At 39.8% G+C, this 24,895-nt stretch overlaps 1 protein-coding gene across 1 annotated transcript in view; it reads left to right on the forward strand.

Annotated features, from left to right (window-relative positions):
- Positions 1-24,895, forward strand: part of TLL2 (tolloid like 2) — a 134,215-nt gene that overhangs the window by 61,727 nt on the left and 47,593 nt on the right. The window contains exons 3-5 of the mRNA XM_059899542.1: positions 57-134; positions 19,163-19,318; positions 21,200-21,317. Of these exons, the coding sequence (XP_059755525.1) occupies positions 57-134; positions 19,163-19,318; positions 21,200-21,317 (352 nt within the window). The remainder of the gene's footprint in view (positions 1-56; positions 135-19,162; positions 19,319-21,199; positions 21,318-24,895) is intronic.

Genomic DNA, 24,895 nt, shown 5'->3' on the forward strand with positions numbered 1-24,895 from the left:
CTGGTGCAAAGAAGGCTGGTGCGTCCTCACGTTTCTTTTCTTCTTTGTTCCTTTAGGTGGGCTTGGAGAGCAGCCATCTGAGAGCTGGTCGAATGCTACAGCCACGAATACCAGCAGTGAGGAAGCTAGAGAGGGTAATGTGAGGCCCCACCAGGCCTTGGGGTATTCTTTGTTTTTCAGTTGTTGTAAATTTCACATAACCTAAAATTTACCATTTTAACCATTTTAATGTGGACCATTTCGTGGCATTAAGTACATATACAATGTTGTGCCACCATCACCACCACTATCTAGTTCCAGTCGCACCCATTTCCCTCCCCCATCCCTGATTCTGGCTTTGGGAACCTCTTATTGTACCTTTTGCTTTCAATCTTAGTGAACTAGAAGCAGTGAAGTCTGTGAATGAGGAGGGGGTGAGGCCTTTTGTTGAGTGGGGTGGGCCGGCTGCCAGAGAAAGGTATAAGGTGGTGTTTGGTTGCTCGGGGACTGGAGGGCCTCCAGTTAGACTCTGCAGTCTGGGCGTGACTTTTCTCTCTAGCCCTTGGCTGGCCAGCTGAAGGCCCTGAGGACCGAGAGGAGGGATGACGAGGCTTTGGGAACTAGGGGTCTGACAGAATGAGTGGGCCTGGGAAGCAAGAAAGGGAAATAAAGCTGGGTGGGGACTGGGAGGCAGGTGTAGACTAGAGACCCCGTGGATAGTTGGCGGCGGGGGGGGCTGTCTGTGGCAGGGGCCTGCCTGGAGGTACCACCTCTGCCTGTCTGCACACCAGCGCCCAGACGCGCGTGCGCTCTCAGAGATTCTAGCCTGGAGATTATGGGAGGCGCCTCACTGGAAGCATCTCGGTTTTGGAGAAGGTTTTCCTGTTCAGAAGCGGTGCTGGAGGAGAAGGGCTGCTGGGCTTCTGTCCGGCCTGCATCCTGCAGGAATCAGGGCTTGTTGCCGACAAGGGTATTTCTTCTATTGATACATAAAATTAACGCAGAGCAAAATGAATCATTTTTAAATGCCAGAATCCTGTGTTTCAGGGATGCTTCTGTAGAGGTGAAGTACAAATCATTATTCACTTTATGTTTTTTCTTTAATGTTATTTTATATTTTACACACACAATATATATATAACTTCACAGTAATGTACAAATGTGATGATATCATCATATAATTTTCTTAGTGTTGTGTTTTTTTCTTTTCCCTTTAATCTGGCTACCTCCTTCACTTCTTTTTTCCACATATTACCCCTCTACTCTTCCCCAGGTAATGCATGCTAATAACTTTGTTTTCACCCTTTCATATTTTTCTCCATGCACATATATTCACATATACACTGATGCAGAGATGTATACATATGCATACATAAACATACATATAAACACGTAAACATATATACAGATATGTTTTGTCATTTTTTTAAAAAAGGGATCATATTTGATACGTGTTTTTTATGCATTATGCTTTTCTCACTCATCAATACCTCATGGAAAACCCCTCCAAGACACTTTTATAACTTCAATTTATTCTTTTGAATAGTTGCAAAACATTCCTGGTATGAATGGGCCATAATTTATTCAATCCTTCCTTTATCAGTTAATACATAACTTCAAGTTTTTGCCATCATAAACAATGTTGCAGTAAAATACCTGAATATAGACCCTTACACACTTAGAATGTTTTAAATAGATGTTGCTAAAATGCATTTCAAAAGGTGTAAGTGTGCTCCTTTCACCATATCCTCCCTGGCACTAGGTATTATCAGTGTTTTTAATAATGGAAACGATAGCTTATTATTAGTTAATTTGTATTTCTCTGACTCCTGGTGACTTTCAGCGTCTTTTCCTACCTTCGCCAGTGATTTGGGGGTGCACTTCTGTGACTCGCCTCTTCCTGTCCTTGGCCCATTTCTGTCGGCTTGCTGACCCCCTCTTAGCAGTCTGATCTCCTTTAGAGAGAGGCAGACTCTTCCACTCCCACTCTGCACCACCACCATTTGACAAACGTGCGTCTGATTCTACGTCACACCAAGCCTTGCTGGGACCGTGCGCAGGGCCCCTTTAAAATCTGTATTTTTCTGCTTTGCTTTCTCAAAGGTATTTTGACTTAGGCGTTTTCAGGCTCCCAGGCACCTGGTAAAATCAGTGTCACTTCATTTTGGCTGCAGATGACCGGCACTTAGTGGTGAAAAATGGACACAGGGTGTGAGGATGAAACCAGAAGGATTTGCCATTACCCTTCAGTGATGTAGACGCCACACCTAATTTTTCCTTCATGATTTAAGTGATTTATTATGGCATGAAAACCACCCCCAAACTTAGTGACTTCCAACTGTGATTTGTTATCTCTCACGATTCTGTGCATTGACTGGGCTTGCTGGGGTGGTTCTTTGGCTGACGTCAGCTGGGGTCACTCACTTGATTAAATTCATCTAGCAGCTGGGCTGGGCCGAGAGGTCCAAAAAAAGCTTTAGTCACATATTTGGTGCCTCACTGTGCCTCCACATGCTGTCTTTCCACATGGACCTTCACCATTTAGTTGTCTAAGGTTTTTTTATAGCATGGTGGCTGGCTTGCCAGAGAGAGGAGACAGAAGCCACCAGTTCACTTAAGGCATGGACTCTGAACTCTCAGAATGCTACTTCTGCCACATTCTATTGGTCAAAACAAGCCAAAGGGCCAGCTCAGCTTCAAGGAAAAGAAAATAGATTCCACCCCTTAATGTGAGAAGTGGCATGAACTTACAGGGATGAGAGCTGTGGCCATATTTGGAGACCATCTACTGCCTTCCCTCACTGCATCTTTCCTGCTCACCAGCAATAGCTATTGTCAGAATTTTTAATATTAATATTTGCTGGGTTTTTGGGTGTCATATGACCCAACCAAATAAACTTGAACAGTCAGACACACTCGGGTTTCCATCCCAGCAAGCCACTTAGTAGTTACAACCTTGGATAAGTTATCCAGCTCCTCATCGAAGGTTTGGAGAGCATTAGAAATAATATTTATGCAAAGCACATAGCCATGTGTCTGGAACTTAAAAAGTACTCAGTAAGTGTAGCTCTTCCCCTTCTTCCTCTCCACCTTCACCTCCAAGAATTAGATTATCCAGCACTGAAAGTGCGTCGTCCGCCTCTGGACTGGGATTTCACAGCTGTTTCACAGCTGCACAGAAACACCATTAAGGAAGACAGGAAGGAATAAGGCTGCCGCAGCCCATTAAAATTCTGCCTCTGGTTGTGTTGTACACGGTACTCACACTGGGACGAGACATCTTCTTGGGTGTCTTAAGGAGGTTGATGACAGCACTGCCCCACCCACGCCCCACACCCCTGCAGCTGGCTACGTCCGTAGTCTGCAGCCCCTCAAATGATCCTGGTGTGTTTCAAGAGGATAATGTCAAGGTTAGGCCAGTCCCTCCACTCTGTATTACAGCAGCAGACGAGCAGGTCTTTAAGCATCCAGGGTGAGCCTGAGGAGGAAGGAGACCCCCCCCCCAAGATGAGGTGAAGGCCATCCCTTCTAGCTTGTTCCCCCAGCCTTCCCATCTGTCCCTCCAGGACACTGTCAGGTGCCAGCCTGGGTGCCTCTTGTTTTTGTTTGAATTAAAGATAAGGCAAGGTGTGTCAATCTCAGATTCCCCTTTAATCACAACCCACCCCGCTTCCGCCACCCCCAGAAAAAGAGACCGCCCAAGCAGGAGAAAGGATCTGAGGGAAGCGCCTGGTCGGCTGGCTGCAGCACCAGGTGTATTTCCTGGCATTATGTTCCTCCCCTCAGCCCTGATGGTGGGGATTTGTGCTTCCAGCTTTGGGGAGGGCTGGGGGGCTTGGGGAATTGCTCACTCAGCACCCCTTGGCAGACTGTTTGGTCTGAGGAGCCTTCCTACCCTGGAGATGAGAGCTCAGCATGCATTTCGGGGCCGATGATGGGATTAATGAAATGGAGTGTGTAGCTGTTCCTCAAATGAAGCTGTGACTGTTTTGGTAGAGCCTGATTTCCGGAACCATATTCATAAAAGAGAATGGACCTTTCACTTTCTGTAGCAGTCCCTAAGGGCTCTGTGCTGCAGCAAATAATAATGGAATCAGGGTGCACCAGAGAGCAGGGGTCCCTCAAACTTGGGCACAGAGCATCACCTGAACCCCTGAATGTCACTTACGTCAGCATATCTGGGTGTAACCATTGAGCCTGACTTTAGGCATTCTTTCTAGCCTGTCCCCAGATGCAGATGTAATGGTGATAACTGCAGCTCTCTTCGAGCCCTTACACAGCAGGCGTTTGATGTTCATTTCCTGGTTCCATGCCCATGACACCACCATGCAGCAGGAAGGAGATCTCAGGGGACAGTGGCTCGTCTAGAGCCACACAGGTAGTGAATGGCAGCATTTACCTTGAGCTTGAGTCCCCCTGACCCTGAATCTCTTGCTCTTAATCTTTGGGCTACATCAGTGGTTCTCAAACTTCCTTATGCATCCGAATCACTTGGGGAGCCTGAAAAAGCACAGATGCCTTGACAGTCCTCTAGGCCAATTGAGTCCCAATCTCAGGGCAGGGGGGCAGACACCCGAATTTTTTAAAAGCTCCCTGATTGAATCCAATGTGCAGCCAAGTTTGGGAACCATCGTGCAGAGTAATCCACAGTCTCCCCCTTTAGTGAGCCTTTCAGGATCGCCACAGGCAAGGTGCGAATTTGCCCATCACCCATGGGGTGAGGGTTATGCAGATGGCTGGACTGTCAGGGTGTTTACTTCCAGTGTAGGCGGGACTGGTTGACTGATCGAAAATCCGCAGTTCCTTGCTTGAGAAGGCTGGGTCAGGCCTGGTTCCATTTATAATACGGCTGTGCCTTCAGCTGGAAACGGAACACTGAATAGCTATGGCAGATTTTCAGAGAGGATAGGGTACACTCCCAGAGCCAGAGAATTTAAATGGACTTTATCCCCCAGCCCACCCCACCCCCAGCATGTTAAATCCCTTCAGACACCCCTGAAGGGAGTCCTCCTCTGCATTTGCTCCTCTTCAGATGCAGGCCTCTTGGACCATAATAAATAATTACATCCTTCTATTTGGACTCCAATTCCAGATAGTAGTAATCCAAGAAAATCCAATAATGACAGTTGCATTAAGATCCTTCTTCCAGGCTAAGCAGAACATCTGTTTAGACATATTTTTAATCGGCAAATGCTTCCTGTGTTGAGTCCTCAGCAAATTAAATTTCTCACTGGACCGAGGGGGAAGCTGTCATTCAATAAGCCATCTCTGGAAATTACACCCCAGTCTCTTTCCAGGTGCACTTAAGATTTTCCCATGCTGACTCGGCTGCACCAGGCCCTAACATTACTGGGTCACATGTATATATAGCACGGCTTCTCTGAGAAACATTGGATTTCTTAGTGTTAGTCCCTCAGATAGAGAAATATTGATATTTTTGCCCATTCTCCAAAGGAGAGTTGGCGGCGGAGGAAAATTAAGAGACTTGTTGAAAACCATATGGGAAATGAATAACAAACTTCCACTTGCTACATCGCTGCCTGTGATTACTTAAGACAGGATTCTCAGGATTTAAACATTAAGGACTTCAGGGCTGCCAACATTTTGGAGAGGTTTCTGCCGCAGAATTGTTTGGACTGTTGGGTTGTTTATTTTTAGAATAACTCATCCATTCTTTAACTAATTAATTCAAAATCCAAGAGCACCGAATGCTTACCACCAGCCAGACACTGTGCTGGGTGTGAATAGAGTGGTGAATGAGCCAACCACAGTCCCTGCCCCCATGGAGCTTCCAGTCTACTGGGGCAACTCACATTTGAAATCTGGATGCAGTTTGTAGTTCTGGGCTGGGAGAGCAAGTTAGAATATCTGTAGAGGCCAAGCAGGTAATGTCAATGGGTGAAATGCCTGGATGGGACCCTGCGAAGTGGGAGATAGATTCTAGCAACCAGGAAAACGTGTGCCCTGACTGTAGAGAGCAGGTGCTACTTAACTGCTATGGGTTGTAAATGATGGAAGATGGGCCCACTGTTGCCAGATCTTTCCATTTTTAAAGAAAAACTAGAAAATCTGGATTTTTATGTGAAATTCCTTGATTTTTAAAAGTTGGCTTCTCAAATGAGTAGCCAACTTTGTTTTTAAACAAAACAAAACAAAAACCCAAAGTGTGGGCCAAAAGTATCCAGGCCAAACAAAACACATCTGTGGGTTGGGTTTATCCCAAGAGCTGGAAGTGTGTGACTTCTGATCTAGAAATTCTAGCAGTAAAACAATTATGTTCAGGCTTAAAAATGTGTTATATGCCAACTTTCTTGTTCTGGCAACTGAACTGGCAGGGACCCCTTTTACAAACATAGAACTACTGGAAAAAAATATAAACTTCCTCTTTTTTTAAAAAAATTTATTTATTATTTTATATTTATTTTTGGCTGCGTTGGGTCTTTGTTGCTGCGTGGGGGCTTTCTCTAGTTGCGGTGAGCGGGAGCTACTCTTCGTTGCGGTGCGCGGGCTTCTCATTGCAGTGGCTTCTCTTGTTGCAGACCGCGGGCTCTAGGCACACGGGCTTCAGTAGTTGTGGCGTACAGGCTCAGTAGTTGTGGCTCGTAGGCTCCAGAGCACAGGCTCAGTAGTTGTGGCACACGGGCTTAGTTGCTCCGTGGCATGTGGGATCTTCCCAGACCAGGGCTCAAACCCGTGTCTCCTGCATTGGCAGGCGGATTCTTAACCACTACGCCACCAGGGAAGTCCTATAACCTTCCTCTTACTCCAAATTAAAAATACAGAGTTAAGCTCAAAGAAAAGATAGGGAAATTGTCATTATCAGAAAAGAACAGGGAACATAAACCCATAGAACTAAGCTTCAGATGGTGGCAAAACTGTGCAGAGGGCACTGAGACTGGGCCAGGATTTGGGGTACTGAAGGCTGGTGTTTTTTTTATGCCCATGTAACAGCTATATAGGTTCAGGATTTGTGGCCTTGGTCCCATGTGAGACAGGAAGTGGAGACTCAGATCTTGCATAAAATGAACTCCTTCAAAGGGCTTCCTAATCATTAAACCATTGAACCTGACTTTAGGCATTCTTTCTAGCCCGTCCCCAGATGCAGATGTGATGGTGATAACTGCAGCTCTCGTCAAGCCCTTACACAGCAGGCGTTTGATGTTCATTGCCTGGTTCCATGCCCATGATACCACCATACAGCAGGAAGGAGATCTCAGGGGACAGTGGAAAGAAAGAAAGAAAGAGAGAGAGAGAGAGAGAGAGAGAGAGAGAAAGAAAGAAAGAAAGAAAGAAAGAAAGAAAGAAAGAAAGAAAGAAAGAAAGAAAAAAGAAAAGAAAAGACAAGACTAGAAAAACTCTGTCCAGTGGCTGAAAGAAGTGGCAAGAAATCTTGCTATCTTTCCTAAGTTCTAAGTGGGGGTAAAATAATATCTTCTATGAGAAACTGAATCCCAAAGCCTGTTCCTCAGACAGGTATAAGTTCTCAAATTTCATTTCCTATGTATGGAAACCATAAACTTAGAAATTAGCATAAAAATTGATCTAGGACCCATAGAATCCCAAGAGCCCTGAAAAAATGAAAATCAGGGTCACACTCATTGCTGAGGGCATATGAGACTCTTGCAGAAAGGAATAAACCTCCTCCACAAAATGAACTTTAACGAAAAACATTAGAAACACAAAAAGTTAATCCATGAAGGATAATCAACAGAGACAATAACTTGGAGAATTAGTACCCCAAGATGCAGAAATAATAGAACGATCTGTGGGAGATTAAATAGGTATACATAAAAAGACTAAAGAGTCAATGGGAGAATTTGAAACTATTGTGGGGGAAAAAAAGAACAGATCAATTTAGAAGCCACTAAATAGGGCTTTTGGTAATGATGACTATTTATTGAAACTGGAATGGGATAAATAGTATATTGAACACAACTGAAGAGAGAATTATTGAAGTAGAAAATAGATCTGAGGGGGAGGAGCTTCAAGATGGCAGAAGAGTAAGACGTGGAGATCACCTTCCTCCCCACAAATACATCAGAAATACATCTACATGTGGAACAACTCCTACAGAACACCTACTGAACGCTGGCAGAAGACCTCAGACCTCCCAAAAGGCAATAAACTCCCCACGTACCTGGGTAGGGCAAAAGAAAAAAGAAAAAACAGAGACAAAAGAATAGGGACGGGACCTGCACCAGTGGGAGGGAGCTGTGAAGGAGGAAAGGTTTCCACACACTAGGAAGCCCCTTTGTGGGCGGAGACTGAGGGTGGCGGAGGGGGGAAGCTTCAGAGCCACGGAGGAGAGCGCAGCCACAGGGGTGCGGAGGGCAAAGTGGAGAGATTCCCACACAGAGGATTGGTGCCAACCAGCACTCACCAGCCCAAGAGGCTTGTCTGCTCACCCGCTGGGATGGGCGGGGCCTGGGAACTGAGGCTCGGGCTTCGGAGGTCAGACCCCAGGGAGAGGACTGGCGTTGGCTGTGTGAACACAGCCTGAAGGGGGCTAGTGCACCACAGCTAGCCAGGAGGGAGTCTGGGAAAATGTCTGGACCTGCCTAAGAGGCAAGAGACCATTGTTTTGGGGTGCGTGAGGAGAGGGGATTCAGAGCACCGCCTAAATGAGCTCCAGAGACAGCGCAAGCCATGGCTATCAGCGTGGACCCCAGAGATGGGCGTGAGATGCTAAGGCTGCTGCTGGAGCCACCAAGAAGCCTGTGTGCAAGCACAGGTCACTATCCACACCTCCCCTCCTGGGAGCCTGTGCAGACCGCCACTACCAGGGTCCCGTGATCCAGGGACAACTTCCCCGGGAGAACGCATGGCGCGCCTCAGGCTGGTGCAACGTCACCGCCGCAGGCTCGCCCTGCACTCCGTACCCCACCCTCCCCCTGGCCTGAGTGAGCCAGAGCCCCCTAATCAGCCACTCCTTTAACCCTGGCCTGTCTGGGCGGAGAACAGAGGACCTCAGGCAACCTACACGCAGAGGCAGGGCCAAATCCAAAGCTGAACCCCAGGAGCTGTGTGAACAAAGAAGAGAAAGGGAAATCTCTCCCAGCAGCCTCAGGAGCAGCAGATTAAACCTCCACAATCAACTTGATGTACCCTGCACCTGTGGAATACCTGAATAGACAACGAATCATCCCAAATTGAGGAGGTGGACTTTGGGAGCAATGATATATATATATTTTCCCCTTTTTCTCTTTTTGTGACTGTGTATGTGTATGCTTCTGTGTGTGATTTTGTCTGTATAGCTTTGCTATTACCATTTGTCCTAGGGTTCTGTCTGTCCATTTTTTTCTTTTTTCTTTTTTTTAGTAGAGTTTTTAGCTCTTGTTATCATAGGTTGATTGGTTTTTTGGTTTCATTGCTCTCTTCTTTCTTTCTTTTTTTTAAATTACTTTTAAAATTTTTTTAATAATTATCTTTTATTTTTTATTTTAATAACTTTATTTTTATTTTGTCTTTTTCTTTCTTTCTTTCTTTTTTTCTCCCTTTAATTCTGAGCTGTGTGGATGACAGGCTTTTGGTGCTCGAGCCAGACATCAGGGCTGTGCCTCTGACATGGGAGAGCCAAGTTCAGGACATTGGTCCACCAGAAACCTCCCAGCTCCACGTAATATCAAACGGTGAAAATCTCCCAGAGATCTCCATCTCAATGCCAAGAGCCAGCTCCACTCAACGACCAGCAAGCTACCGTGCTGGACAACCTATGCCAAACAACTAGCAAGACAGGAACACAACCCCACCCATTAGCAGAGAGGCTGCCTAAAATCATAATAAGGTCACAGACACCCCAAAACACACCACCAGACGTGGACCTGCCCACCAGAAAGACAAGATCCAGCCTTATCCATCAGAACACAGGAACTAGTCCCCTCCACCATGAAGCCTACACAACCCACTGAGCCAACCTTAGCCACTGGGGACAGACACTAAAAACAATGGGAACTACAAACCAGCAGCCTGTGAAAAGGAGACCCCAAACACAGTAAGTTAAGCAAAATGAGAAGACAGAGAAACACACAGCAGATGAAGGAGCAAGGTAGAAACCCACCAGACCTAACAAATGAAGAGGAAATAGGCAGTCTACCTGAAAAAGAATTCAGAATAATGATAGTAAAGATGATCCAAAATCTTGGAAATAGAATGGAGAATATACAAGAAAAGTTTAACAAGGACCTAGAAGAACGAAAGAGCAAACAAACAATGATGACCAACACAATAAATGAAATTAAAAATTCTCTAGAAGGGATCAATAGCAGAATAACTGAGGCAGAAGAATGGATAAGTGACCTGGAAGATAAAATACTGGAAATAAATACTGCAGAGCAGAATAAAGAAAAAAGAATGAAGAGAATTGAGGACAGTCTCAGAGACCTCTGGGACAATATTAAATGAACCAACATTCGAATTATAGGGATCCCAGAAAAAGAAGAGAAAAAGAAAGGGACTAAGAAAATATTTGAAGAGATTATAGTTGAAAACTTCCCTAATATGGGAAAAGAAATAGTTAATCAAGTCCAGGAAGCACAGAGAGTCCCATACAGGATAAATCCAAGGAGAAACAGGCCAAGACACGTATTAATCAAACTATCAAAAATTAAATACAAAGAGAAAATATTAAAAGCAGCAAGGGAAAGACAACAAATAACATACAAGGGAATCCCCCTAAGGTTAACAACTGATCTTTCAGCAGAAACTCTGCAAGCCCGAAGGGAGTGGCAGAACATATTTAAAGTGATGAAAGGGAAAAACCTACAGCCAAGATTATTCTACCCAGCAAGGATCTCATTCAGATTCAACGGAGAAATTAAAACCTTTACAGACAAGCAAAAGCTAAGAGAATTCAGCACCACCAAACCAGCTTTACAACAAATGCTAAAGGAATGTCTCTAGGTGGAAACACAAGAGAAGAAAAAGACCTACAAAAACAAACCCAAAACAATTAAGAAAATGGTAATAGGAACATACATATCAATAACTACCTTAAATGTAAATGGATGAAATGTTCCAACCAAAAGACATAGACTGGCTGAATGGATACAAAAACAAGACCCATATATATGCTGTCTACAAGAGACCCACTTCAGACCTAGGGACACATACTGACTGAAAGTGAGGGGATGGAAAAAGATATTCCATGCAAATGGAAATCAAAAGAAAGCTGGAGTAGCAATTCTCATATCAGACAAAATAGACTTTAAAACAAAGACTATTACAAGAGATAAAGAAAGACACTACATAACGATCAAGGGATCAATCCAAGAAGAAGATATAACAATTGTAAATATTTATGCATCCAACATAGGAGCACCTCAATACATAAGGCAAATACTAACAGCCATAAAAGGGGAAATCGACAGTAACACAATCATACTAGGGGACTTTAACACCCTACTTTCACCAATGGACAGATCATCCAAAATGAAAATAAATAAGGAAACACAAGCTTTAAATGATACATTATAGAAGATAGACTTAATTGATATTTATAGGACATTCCATCCAAAAACAACAGAATACACTTTCTTCTCAAGTGTTCATGGAACATTCTCCAGGATAGATCATATCTTGGGTCACAAATCAAGCCTTGGTAAATTTAAGAAAATTGAAATCATATAAAGTATCTTTTCCGACCACAATGCTATGAGACTAGATGTCAATTACAGGAAAAAATCTGTAAAACGTACAAACACATGGAGGCTAAACAATACACTACTTAATAACCAAGTGATCACTGAAGAAATCAAAGAGGAAATCAAAAAGTACCTAGAAACAAATGACAATGAAAACACGATGACCCAAAACCTATGGTATGCAGCAAAATCAGTTCTAAGAGGGAAGTTTATAGCAGTACAATCCTACCTTAAAAAACAAGAAACATCTCAAATAAACAACCTAACCTTACACCTGAAGCAACTAGAGAAAGAAGAACAGAAAAACTCCAAAGTTAGCAGAAGGAAAGAAATCATAAATATAAGATCAGAAAGAAATGAAAAAGAAATGAAGGAAACGATAGCAAAGATCAATAAAACTAAAAGCTTGTTCTTAGAGAAGATAAACAAAATTGATAAACCATTAGCCAGACTCATCAAGAGAAAAAGGGAGAAGACTCAAATCAATAGAATTAGAAATGAAAAAGGAGAAGTAACAATTGACACTGCAGAAATACAAAGGATCATGAGAGATTAGTACAAGCAACTATATGCCAATAAAACGGACAACCTGGAAGAAATGGACAAATTCTTAGAAATGCACAACCTTCTGAGACTGAACCAGGAAGAAATAGAAAATATGAACAGACCAATCACAAGCACTGAAATTGAAACTGTAATTAAACATCTTCCAACAAACAAAAGCCCAGGACCAGATGCCTTCACAGGCGAATTCTATCAAACATTTAGACAAGAGCTAACACCTGTCTTTCTCAAACTCTTCCAAAATATAGCAGAGGGAGGAACACTCCCAAACTCATTCTACGAGGCCACCATCACCCTGATACCAAAACCAGACAAAGATGTCACAAAGAAAGAAAACTACAGGCCAATATCACTGATGAACATAGATGCAAAAATCCTCAACAAAATACTAGCAAACAGAATCCAACAGCACATTAAAAGGATCATACACCATGATCAAGTGGGGTTTATCCCAGGAATGCAAGAATTCTTCAATATACGCAAATCAATCAACGTGATATACCATATTAACAAATTGAAGGAGAAAAACCATATGATCATCTCAATAGATGCAGAGAAAGCTTTCGGCAAAGTTCAATACCATTTATGAAAAAAACCCTCCAGAAAGTAGGCATAGAGGGAACCTACCTCAACATAATAAAGGCCATATATGACAAACCCACAGCCAACATCGTCCTCAATGGTGAAAAACTGAAACCATTTCCACTAAGATCAGGAACAAGACAAGGTTGCCCACTCTCACCACTATTTTTCAACATAGTTTTGGAAGTTTTAGCCACAGCAATCAGAGAAGAAAAAGAAATAAAAGGAATCCAAATCGGCAAAGAAGAAGTAAAGCTGTCACTGTTTGCAGATGACATGATACTATACATAGAGAATCCTAAAGGTGCCACCAGAAAACTACTAGAGCTAATCAATGAATTTGGTAAGGTTGCAGGATACAAAATTAATGCACAGAAATCTCTTGCATTCCTGTACACTAATGATGAAAAATCTGAAAGTGAAATTAAGAGAACACTCGATTTACCATTGCAACAAAAAGAATAAAATATCTAGGAATAAACCTACCTAAGGAGACATAAGACCTGTATGCAGAAAATTATAAGACACTGATGAAAGAAATTAACGGTGATACAAATAGACGGAGAGATATACCATGTTCTTGGATTGGAAGAATCAACATTGTGAAAATGACTATATTATCCAAAGCAATCTATATATTCAATGCAATCCCTATCAAACTACCACTGGCATTTTTCACAGAACTAGAATAAAAATTTTCACAATTTGTATGGAAAAACAAAGACTCCGAATAGCCAAAGCAATCTTGAGAAAGAAAAACGGAGCTGGAGAAATCAGGCTCCCTGACTTCAGACTATACTACAAAGCTACAGTAATAAAGACAGTATGGTACTGGCACAAAAACAGAAATATAGATCAATGGAACAGGATAGAAAGCCCAGAGATAAACCCACACACATCTGGTCGCCTTATTTTTGATAAAGGAGGCAAGACTATACAATGGAGAAAAGACAGACTCTTCAATAAATGGTGCTGGGAAAACTGGACAGCTACATGTAAAAGAATGAAATTAGAACACTCCCTAACACCAAGCACAAAAATAAACTCAAAATGGATTAAAGACCTAAATGTAAGGCCAAAACGTAAGGCCAGACACTATCAAACTCTTAGAGGAAAACATAGGCAGAACACTCTATGACATAAAGCACAACAAGATCCTTTTTGACCCACCTCCTAGAGAAATGGAAATAAAAACAAAAATAAACAAATGGGACCTAATCAAACTTAAAAGCTTTTGTACAGCAAAGGAAACCATAAACAAGATGAAAACACAACCCTCAGAATGGGAGAAAATATTTGCAAATGAAGCAACTGACAAAGGATTAATCTCCAAAATTTACAAGCAGCTCATGTAGCTCAATATCAAAAAAACAAACAACCCAATCCAAAAATGGGCAGAAGACCTAGATAGACATTTCTCCAAAGAAGATATACAGATTGCCAACAAACACATGAAAGGATGCTCAACATCACTAATCATTAGAGAAATGCAAATCAAAACTACAATGAGGTATCACCTCACACCGGTCACAATGGCCATCCTCAAAAAATCTACAAACAATAAATGCTGGAGAGGGTGTGGAGAAAAGGGAACCCTCTTGCACTGTTGGTGGGAATGTAAATTGATACAGTCACTATGGAGAACAGTATGGAGATTCCTTAAAAAACTATAAATAGAACTACCATATGACCCAGCAATCCCACTACTGGGCATATACCCTGAGATAACCATAATTCAAAAAGACATGTACCACAATGTTCATTGCAGCACTATTTATAATATCCAGGACATGGAAGCAACCTAAGTTGACCATTGACTGATGAATGGATAAAGAAGTTGTGGCACATATATACAATGGAATATTACTCAGCCATTAAAAAAAACGAAATTGACTTATTTGTAGTGAGGTGGATGGACCTAGAGTCTGTCATACAGAGTGAAGTAACTCAGAAAGAGAAAAACAAATACTATATGCTAACACATATATATGGAATGTAAAAAAAAAAAGGGGGTTCTGAAGAACCTAGGGGCAGTACAGGAATAAAGATGCAGACGTAGAGAATGGACTTAGGACACGGGGAGGGGGAAGGGTAAGCTGGGACGAAGTGAGAGAGTGGCATGGACATATATACACTACCAAATGTAAAATCGATAGCTAATGGGAAGCTGCCGCATAGCACAGGGAGATCAGCTTGGTGCTTTGTGACCACCTAGAGGGATGGGATAGGGAAGGTGGGAGGAGATATGGGGATATATGTATATGTATGGCTGATTCACTTTGTTATAAAGTAGAAACTAACATACCACTGTAGAGCAATTATACTCCAATAAAGATGTTAAAAAAACAAACAAATAAACACAAAACCAAAGTAGTTCCAGAAGTTGTAGACACTGGAATAAGGCAAGAAAAAGAAATTAAATGCATACAAACTAGAAGGGAAGAAATAAAACTTCTGATTTCCAAGTGACATGTTTGTCTATGTAGAAGATCTCAAGGAATCAACAACAAACAAACAACTCCTAGAACTAATAAGTGAGTTTAAGAAGATGGCAGAATACAAGACCAAAACACACAAAAATGCTTATATTTCTAATAATAAACGTGCAGACACCAAAATTAAAAACACAATACCATTTATAATCACTCAACAAAAATGAAATACTTATACACTTTAAAAAACATGTATAATATTTGTGTACTGAAAATTACACAGTGCTGGTGAAAGAAATAAAGACCTGCATAAATGGAGAGAAATAACATGTCCATGGATTGGAAGGAAGACTCAATATAGTAAAGATGCCAGTTCTCTCCATATTGATCTGTAGTTTTAATGTAATTCCCATTAAAATCTCAACATTTTTTTTTTGTAGACATAGATAAGCTTACTTTAAAATTTATATGGAAAGACACAAAATTCATATGGAAACATAGCTAAAACAATGGAAAAGAATTCTAAAATGAGAGTAATCACTCTGCCTGATATTAAGACTTACTACAGGCCTTCCTCAGTATCCCTGGGGGATTGGTTCCAGGACCCTTCACGGATACCAAATCTGTGGATGCTTAAGCACCTTATATAAAACGGCATAGTATTTGCATATAAACTATGCACATCCTTCCATATACTTCAAATTATCTCCAGATTACTTTTAATACCTAATGCATTGTAAATGCTACATATTTGCTGGTGCACAGCAAATTCAAGTTTTGCTTTTTGGAACTTTCTGGAATTAAAAAAATACTTTTGATCCACAGTTGGTTGAATCTGCAATATTAAACCCATGGATATGGAGGACTGACTGTATATAATTACAGTAATAAGACAGTGTTATATTACCAGAGGGATAAACACATTGATCAATGGAACATAATAGAGAACGCAGAAATAAACCCTATTACTATATGACCCAGCAGTTCCACTCTTGGGTATTTATCTCAGAGAAATGAAAATCTTCACAAAAACACCTGTTCATGAATATTCATAACAGCTTTGTTTGTAAGAGCTGGAAACAACCCAGATGTCCTTCAACAAGTGAATGGTTAAACAAACTGTGTACTACTCAACAATAAAAATAAACTATTGATACATGCAACAACTTGGATGAATCTCCAGGAAATTGCACTGAGTGAGAAAAGCCAATTCCCAAAGGTTATATATGGTAGGATTCCATTTAAATAATATTCTTCAAATGAAAACATTTTTGCAGTGGAGAACAGATTAGTGGTTGAGAGTTTAGGGATGGGTTGGGAGGGAGGGGAAGGGAGGTGGATGTGATTTTAAAATGACAATATGAGGGATCCTTATGGTGATGGAACTATTCAGTATCTTGTATGTGGTGGTAGATACACAAACCTATACATGAGATAAAATTGTGTAGAACTAGACACACACACACACACACACACAAGTATACATAATGGTGGGGAAATCTGAATGAGATCAGTAGATGTCCATATCCCAGTTGTGATACTGTACTATAGTTTCATGAAATATTACTATTGGGGGAAACAGAGTAAAGGGTACACAAAATCTCTCAGTATTATTTCTCGTAACTGCATGTGGACCTACAATTATTTCAAAAAATTTTCAATTTACAAAAACTATTTCATATACAGTAAAAAAGTAATATTGAACCTCAACATTATGACCATTGCAAAACTTGTTTTATTGTTTGTTGTGGGAAATGTATTGCTCACAGAATAACACCTATTGAATGACTCATTTAAAACAAAAAACATAATTACACAAAAAGATTGAAAATATGTAGATGCAGAAAAGTTATATGAGGCAAACACTAATCAAAATAAAACTGGCATAGCAATATTAATATCAGTCAAAATAATCTTTATTATGGATGAACATTATTACAGATAAAGAGGGTATTTAATGATGAAAGAAGCAATTTAGCTGGAACATTTAACAATCCTTAACTTTAACCAACATAGCCTTGAACAAAATGAAGGAAAAATTAAAAATAAAGGAGAAGATGACAGTTCACAAGCTTAGTTCTCAAGGTTGTTTAAAACACTTTTCTCGGTAGCAGATACACTAAGGAGCCAAAAACATTTGTAAGTAGAATATTTGAACAACATATGTGACACCTTCAACCATCAATTTTGGAAACTGATGCACATTATTTCAAGGATATAAGGAATATTTATAAAAACGATCACGTAGTGGGCTACAAAGCAAGGCTCAAAACACCAAAGAATTGATACCTTGGAGCATGGGCCACCATCCGTGGCCAGAAGGCCAAATCCAGCCTGCCATCTGTTTTTGCAAATAAAATGTTATTGGAACACAGCCATACCCATTCATTTACACAGTGTCTACAGCTGCTTTCACACTATAATAGCAGAGTTGGGTAGTTGCAACAGAGAATATATTAACCACAAAACTTAGAGTATTTACTATCTGGCTTTTTACAGAAAAAGTTTACTGACCTGTGCCTTGGAGAATAGGTCCTTGGAACACAAAGCAATGTTAGACATCAATAACACACACAGAGAGACAAATGTTTAGAAATTAAAAATCACACCTCTCAATAATCCAAGGATCAAAGAAGAAAGTCCAAATGGAACTTACAGAATATATCAAAGTCTAACATTGAAATGTACATGTCAAAAGATGGGATGCAAGGAAAGAGGAACTCAGAGAAATTTTAGTGTTAAAATGGTAATATTAGAATGTAAGAAAGATTGAAAATTAATGTGCCAAACATTCAACTCAAGAAGCTAGAAAAGGATGGCCGATTGATTTGTTACAAAGGTGCCAAGACAATTCCATGGGGGAAAAACTAGTCTTTTCATCAAATGGTGCAAGTACAACTGGATATTGCATACAAAAGAATGAAATTAGACCCCTACCTCACACCATATACAAAAACTAACTCAAAATGATTGAAGAGCTAAATACAAGAGCTAAAACATAGAATTAAACATAGATATAAATCATTATGAGTTTGGATTAAGCTGTACAGGTATACCTCAGAAATATTGTAGGTTTGGTTCCAGACTACTGCAATAAAATGAATATAGCAATAAAGTGAGTTGCACACATTTTTTGGTTTCCCACTGCATATAAAAGTTATGTTTACAGTATACTGTAGTTTATTAAGTGTGCAAAAGCATTATGTCTGAAAAAACAATGTACATACCTTAATTAAAAAATACTGCTAAAAAATGTTAACCGTCACCTGACAATTCAGGGTTGCCACAAACCTTCAATTTGTAAAAAACACGCAATAAAGTGAAGCACAATTAAACAAGGTATGCCTGTAATTTATTATATATGATACAAAAAGGAACAAAAGAAAAAATGCATAGATTGGACTTCATCGAAATTAAAAACTTTTGTGCTTCAAAGGACAGTATCATAAAAATGAAAAGACAATCTATAGAATAGAAGAAAATGTTTGCAGATCATATATCTGATAAGGGTCTGGTATCCAGAATATATAAAGAATAATTATAACACAACAATAAAAAGACAACACAATTAAGAAATGGACAAAAGATTTGAATAGACATTTCTCCAGAGAAGATATACGAATGACTAATAAGCACACGGAGAGACATTCAACATCATTAGTCATTAGAGAAATGTAAATCAGAACCACAATGAGATGCCACCCACTTCACACCCATTAGGATGGCTATAATCAAAAAGATTGACGATGACAACTGTTAACGAGGATGTGGAGACACTGGAACCATGATGCTTTGCTGGTGGGAATGTAAAATGGTGCAGCTCCTTTGGAAAACAGTCTGATAGTCCTCTAAAAGGTTAAACATAGAATTACTATATGCCCCAACAATTCCACTCTTTGGCAAATACCCAAGAGAACTGAAAATATACGTCCACACAAAGTAAATGGCATCATTACTCTCTTGCAGATGGCAAGGAGAATGCTATGCTTCCACAGAGCCCTGGGACCTTGCATGCTGGAGCTGAGACCTTCTCACCCCGGGTCCGAAGAGCTACAACCTCAAGGACAGAGAGGATATGGCCGGGAGGGGTCATCCCCTATGTCATCGGAGGGAACTTCACTGGTCAGTAGCTCCTGGTTTGGGGCTGGGTGCTTTGTCTTCCTAGGTGGGCAAAGTCCTCCCAGGAAGGACTTAGGTGGGATGGAACAGACCCTGGAGCCGTAGCAGTCCCCCTGCTGAAGCTCCCTCTTGCCCACAGGGTCTAATGCAATTGGCCTGAGGAAACTGCAGTCTCTGTTGGTGCTATGTGCTCAAAAGTGGTCACCTGGTCCCTGAGGCTTCATGCAGGGGGTGATCCTATGACCCTGGTGGAGTCCCCGCCCTCCTTCCTCACAGCATCCATGCCCTTGGTTCCGTTGCACTCCCATGGCATTAACCCAGGGCCTCCAGTGCCAGATCCTTAATTAGGTGCTGGTGATAAAAATATGACTAAGATGTCACCCTGCTCTCAAGGGGCCCTCAGTCCTAATAAGAGAGAGAGAGATGTGTTCCTAAAGAATTAAAATGTGGGAATTGTCATCAGCTACTAACTTTTGTTCCTTGGTGTCTTAACCATGTTCTTTCAGATCTGGTGTGCTTTTCTGGCCAAAGATTTATATAATCTTCTTCCAAATTAGCTAATTTTATATAGAGAACTTTGTTTACAGAGAGATATTTGTTATTAGTAGGATTGCCATTTTGGTGAGTAATTACTCTATAAACAATTTTAACTAAAAGTGTCAAGATGTCACTTGACACTTGGATGGCTAAGTTACTCTTTCTTCTGTATGTATGTTTTGGGGGGACATTATGACACCACACCCGCATCTTCTACACTATGATGGGAGCCTCCCAATGGTTCGTTGGTTTGTTTTTTGCAACAAAGTCTTTCTAGAATTCAGACCCAATCCCCAACTATCCTGTCTACTTCCCAAACAACTATTTTTCTAGATCCTTCTCATTGCGTCTAGCAAAATCAAAATACAGTAATATTATTTATTTGAGATTGATAGATTTTGAAAAGAATACTTATTGACTAGATGCAGCTATCAGCCTAGAGTTTACAACTACTTTATTCTTGCTCCTAATTTACTTATTGCTTTTCCAATTTCTAATCAAGTAAATATGAAGAAAGGTTCAGAGGAAGTATGAAATTCATCTGTTTTCAAAGGACTTGTAGAAAATTATGCTCAAGGATCCCCCAGCAAGACTACGTGAGAGAGTGACATGGACATATATACACTACCAAATGTAAAATAGATAGCTAGTGGGAAGCAGCCGCATAGCACAGGGAGATCAGCTCGGTGCTTTGTGTCCACCTAGATGGGTGGGATAGGGAGGGTGGGAGGGAGACACAAGAGGGAGGAGATATGGGGATATATGTATATGTATAGCTGATTCTCTTTGTTATACAATAGAAACTAACACGCCATTGTAAAGCAATATACTCCAATAAAGATGTTAAAAAAAAAGAATGATATAACAGGATTATTATATTTGAAAAAAAAAGGATCCCCCAGCAAACACTGAACCCCAATGCAAAAGTAGCATGAATGTACATGCAAATAGAATTTATAGAGCATATGGGAATACCCTCCTATAGGTATAAAATAGAATGAAGGGGTGGAATGCAGTGCTGGTGATTTACTTCAAGAGCCTAAAATTGCCAAATTGAATAACCTGAGTAACATTTTTTTAAACTTAGAAAAGTACTTTCAATACAAACGAAAAGTTGGGAAGCTGGGGACATTTTGAAAAATCTATTTTTACCCTCTCTCCCAATTCACAAACTCCTACTCTCTAAGTTTTGGTAATTCAGGAAATTTATATTGTATTCTTAGCTAGGGAAATCCTTAGTCCTAGTTCATTTTTTATTCTGGGGCACACAAATGAGCTTTTTTTGATCATTAGAACATGCTTTGTTGTGAGCCAGCATCTAAGGAAGGTATGGACCTGTCATTTCAGGAAGCCAGAGAGCCATTTTTAAGCAGGCCATGAGACACTGGGAAAAGCACACCTGTGTGACCTTCATAGAGAGGACGGATGAAGAAAGCTTTATTGTGTTCAGTTACAGAACCTGTGGGTAAGTGAAAGCAAGTTCACCTCAGTGGAATCTGAGGCAGACAAGTCAGATGGCTCATGAGTCTTGAATTTTCTCTCTAAAACAGTGTTTCCAATATGCTGTAATATATAGAAGCCCAGCATTTGTCAGAAACTCTTCTTGCCCTCAATGAACTCACAATCCAGGGACAAAGTAGGTAGGTCAAGAGGAAGACTCCAGAATGACAAGGTGTCTGTATCTCCTGTCATGGGAGCAGTTGAAGGAATTGGGAGTGTTTCATACAAAGTGGTTGTGAACCACCTTGGGGCCAGTGATTCCACTGAGAATCTGATGAAGCTATGGGCTCCCTCATTATGGATGTACATATATGCAAAATTCTGCATGTAATTTTGTGGACTCCATAGGCTTACAGACTTCCTCCAGAAAACATAACAAATAATAAGATGACTGGATTATGACTATCTGTTATGCCAATAAATGTAAGTGTGATATACTCTCCTACTGAAAGGAAAAGTTTCCCATATTAGTTCAAAAACTTAAACCCAACTACATGCTGTATACATGAGATGACTACTGAAGAAAATGATGCAGAAAGGTTTAAAAGTAAAAGATAAGAAGGCATACAGGCAAATACCAACAAAAATAAAGCTGGGATCACAATTCTAGTTGTAGACAGGCTTTTTTGTTGTTTTTTTAGTTTTTTTTTTTTTTTTAAAGTCAGTAAGTACTAAGAAAAAAAGGTGAGACACTTTATAATGAGAAAGAATTCAAACTACGGTGAGAATATAACAGTCATAAATCTTTATGCACCAAACAGCATAGCATTTATAGTCATAAAACAAGCCCCAGGGGTTTCAAGGGTAAATTGACAGAAACACCAGCAGCAGAAGACTTTATTTCATGTCTGTCAACCCAAGTAGATCAATGTCAAGTTGACCAAAAAATAAGTAGAGATTTGTAGAGGACTGGAAAAATATAATTAGTAGAGTTGATCCTGTGGGTCTATCAGATTCTATAACCTGATAACACATTTTTTAAATGCCGACTGAATGTTTATAGACATTGTCCATCTGTTAAGTATTAAGAACACCTCAATGAATTCTAAAAGGCAGAGATAACATTAAAATATTCTCTGATTGCAAAGCAGTGAAACTGGACATAATAACATAATAACAACATAACAACAAAAGATAGAATAAATACTCCTGCATTACCTGGTAAGTTAAAAGTTCCCTTTTTTACAACTCTTAGATCATAAAGAAATCAGGATTAAAATGATAAGAAGTCTAGATAATGAAAGCCCTACAATTCAAAATTGAAGAGATCTGGGTAAAGCTATGTCCATAAGAAAACCACAGCCTCAGATATCCACATCACTAAGAATGACAATGAAATTATTCAATTCAAAGACATTAGCAAAATAAATAAATACATAAAACCCACCACCACAACAAAACAAACCTAATGAGAGCACAAGAAAATGGACAAGGTAACACATTATAGGACTGATAAATTGAAGAGTAAATTCTTTGAATAAACAAACAAAAAACTGTAGACAAACTACTTACTCGTTAGTCTAAGACAAAAAAGTGACAATGTAGAAATATACAAAATCAGACATGCAAAAGGAGGAAATAACCACAGATTCAGCAGAATCATAAAAGAGTACTTTATAAAACTCTAAGGCAAGAAATGTGGAAATCTGGATAATGTGAATGACTTCAAGGTAAATATAAAGGACTGGCACAGGCCAGTAACTTTGAAAGAAATTGGAAAATTGACAGAAAAACTTTCTCCCCCACACCTCCAATCTAGAGTTTCACAGATGAATTCTTTCAAAACTTCAAGAAACAGATTATTCTGGTACTATTTAAGTGTTTTAGAGCATAAAAGAACACTTTCTTCCAATTTACTTTTAATGAAGTATCATGGCATTGCTACCCCCTAATGAAAAAGATGGCACCAAGAAAGAAAATTACAGACTCATCTAACTTATGAACAGCCATGAAAAATTCTAACTAAAATGTTGGCACATAGAACACAGCAGTAAAAGAATAGAAGAGTAGGTTGCCAAGAAAGTTTATCTAAGGAATACAAGACTAGTTCAACATTAGGAAATCTGTTTGCATGATTCAACATATTGATAGATCAAAGGAGATAAGCCATATTCATGTCTCAATAGATGCTAAAAAGGCATCTGCACATTTCGACATGTCTTTATTGTTTTAAAAAAGTAGTCAAGGTAGTACAAGCAGAGATGTCAAGGATAGATCCTTGACTTACACACACACACACACACACACACACACACAAATATATATATATATATATATATATATATATATATATCCCCAAAGCACATTTCATGTTTATCAGAGATAATTCGAGAAGCATTTCTGTTAGAGTCAGGAACAAGTCAAAGATGTTCATGATCACCACAATTATTTAATATTTTTTTCTGGAAATAATAGCTAATGTAATTTGACAAGAGAGAGAGATAAACACAATGAATATTGGCAGGAACAAGGCAGTGTTTGTATTGTTTGAAGTTAATGTAATGTGTGCCTAAAAAACTCAGAAAATCAATTGAAGAACTAGCAGAAACAAAAGGAGACCCTATTAAAGTGACTGATCACAAAATTAATAAACAGAAAATTAATTACTTTTCCTTTAATGAAGTAATTTGATATACTTTCATAATGGAGAAAATCACAACTTTAATAGAAACATAGTAGATAATACATCTAAGAATAAACTTAACAAAAATGCAAACATATGCCAGACCTATAGAAAGAAAATGCCAAAACTCTAAAGAAACTTAAAAAAGAAGAAAAAATGAAAATGCATACCATTTCCTGATATGGAAATGCCCAACATAGTAAAGATGTCAGGACTTCCTAAAATAACCTATAAATTCATGCCATTCTGATTTATATGTATATGTGGGTATGTGTATACATGTATTTTAAGAACTTGAACAAATGGTATTAGAATTTTTCATGTAGAAATAACTGCGAGAGAGAGAGAAAGAGAGAGAGAAAACAAACAATAGTGACAGGGACAGAGATAAGGGAGTGTTTGGTGTTCTATCCCAACATATAGGATATGCAAATGAAGATAATAACAGTTAAAACCATTTGGAACTCAATAAAAAAATAGATAATATGGAACAAAAGAGTTTAAAATGAATATGTTTATACACAAATTTAGGTAGCATTTTAAATGAGTGAGAGAAAGATGGATTAGTCAATTGGGATATTTGAACATTGGGATAATTAAATAGCTCATTGTGAAAAAAATAAAGCTGGAATCCTACCTCACTTCTTTTTTTAAAAAATTTATTTATTTTAAATTTATTTATTTTTGGCTGCATTGGGTCTTCATTGCTGCACGCGGGCTTTCTCTAGTTGCGGCGAGCAGGGGCTACTCTTCGTTGTGGTGCGTGGGCTTCTCATTGCAGTGGTTTCTCTTGTTGTGGAGCATGGGCTCTAGGTGTGCAGGCTTCAGTAGTTGTGGCAGGCAGGCTCAGTAGTTGTGGCTTGAGGTCTCTAGAGCGCAGGCTCAGTAGTTGTGGCGCACAGGCTTAGTTGCTCCGCGGC

This window comes from Balaenoptera ricei, chromosome 16 (genome assembly GCF_028023285.1).
Source record: "Balaenoptera ricei isolate mBalRic1 chromosome 16, mBalRic1.hap2, whole genome shotgun sequence".
Lineage (NCBI taxonomy): Eukaryota > Metazoa > Chordata > Mammalia > Artiodactyla > Balaenopteridae > Balaenoptera > Balaenoptera ricei.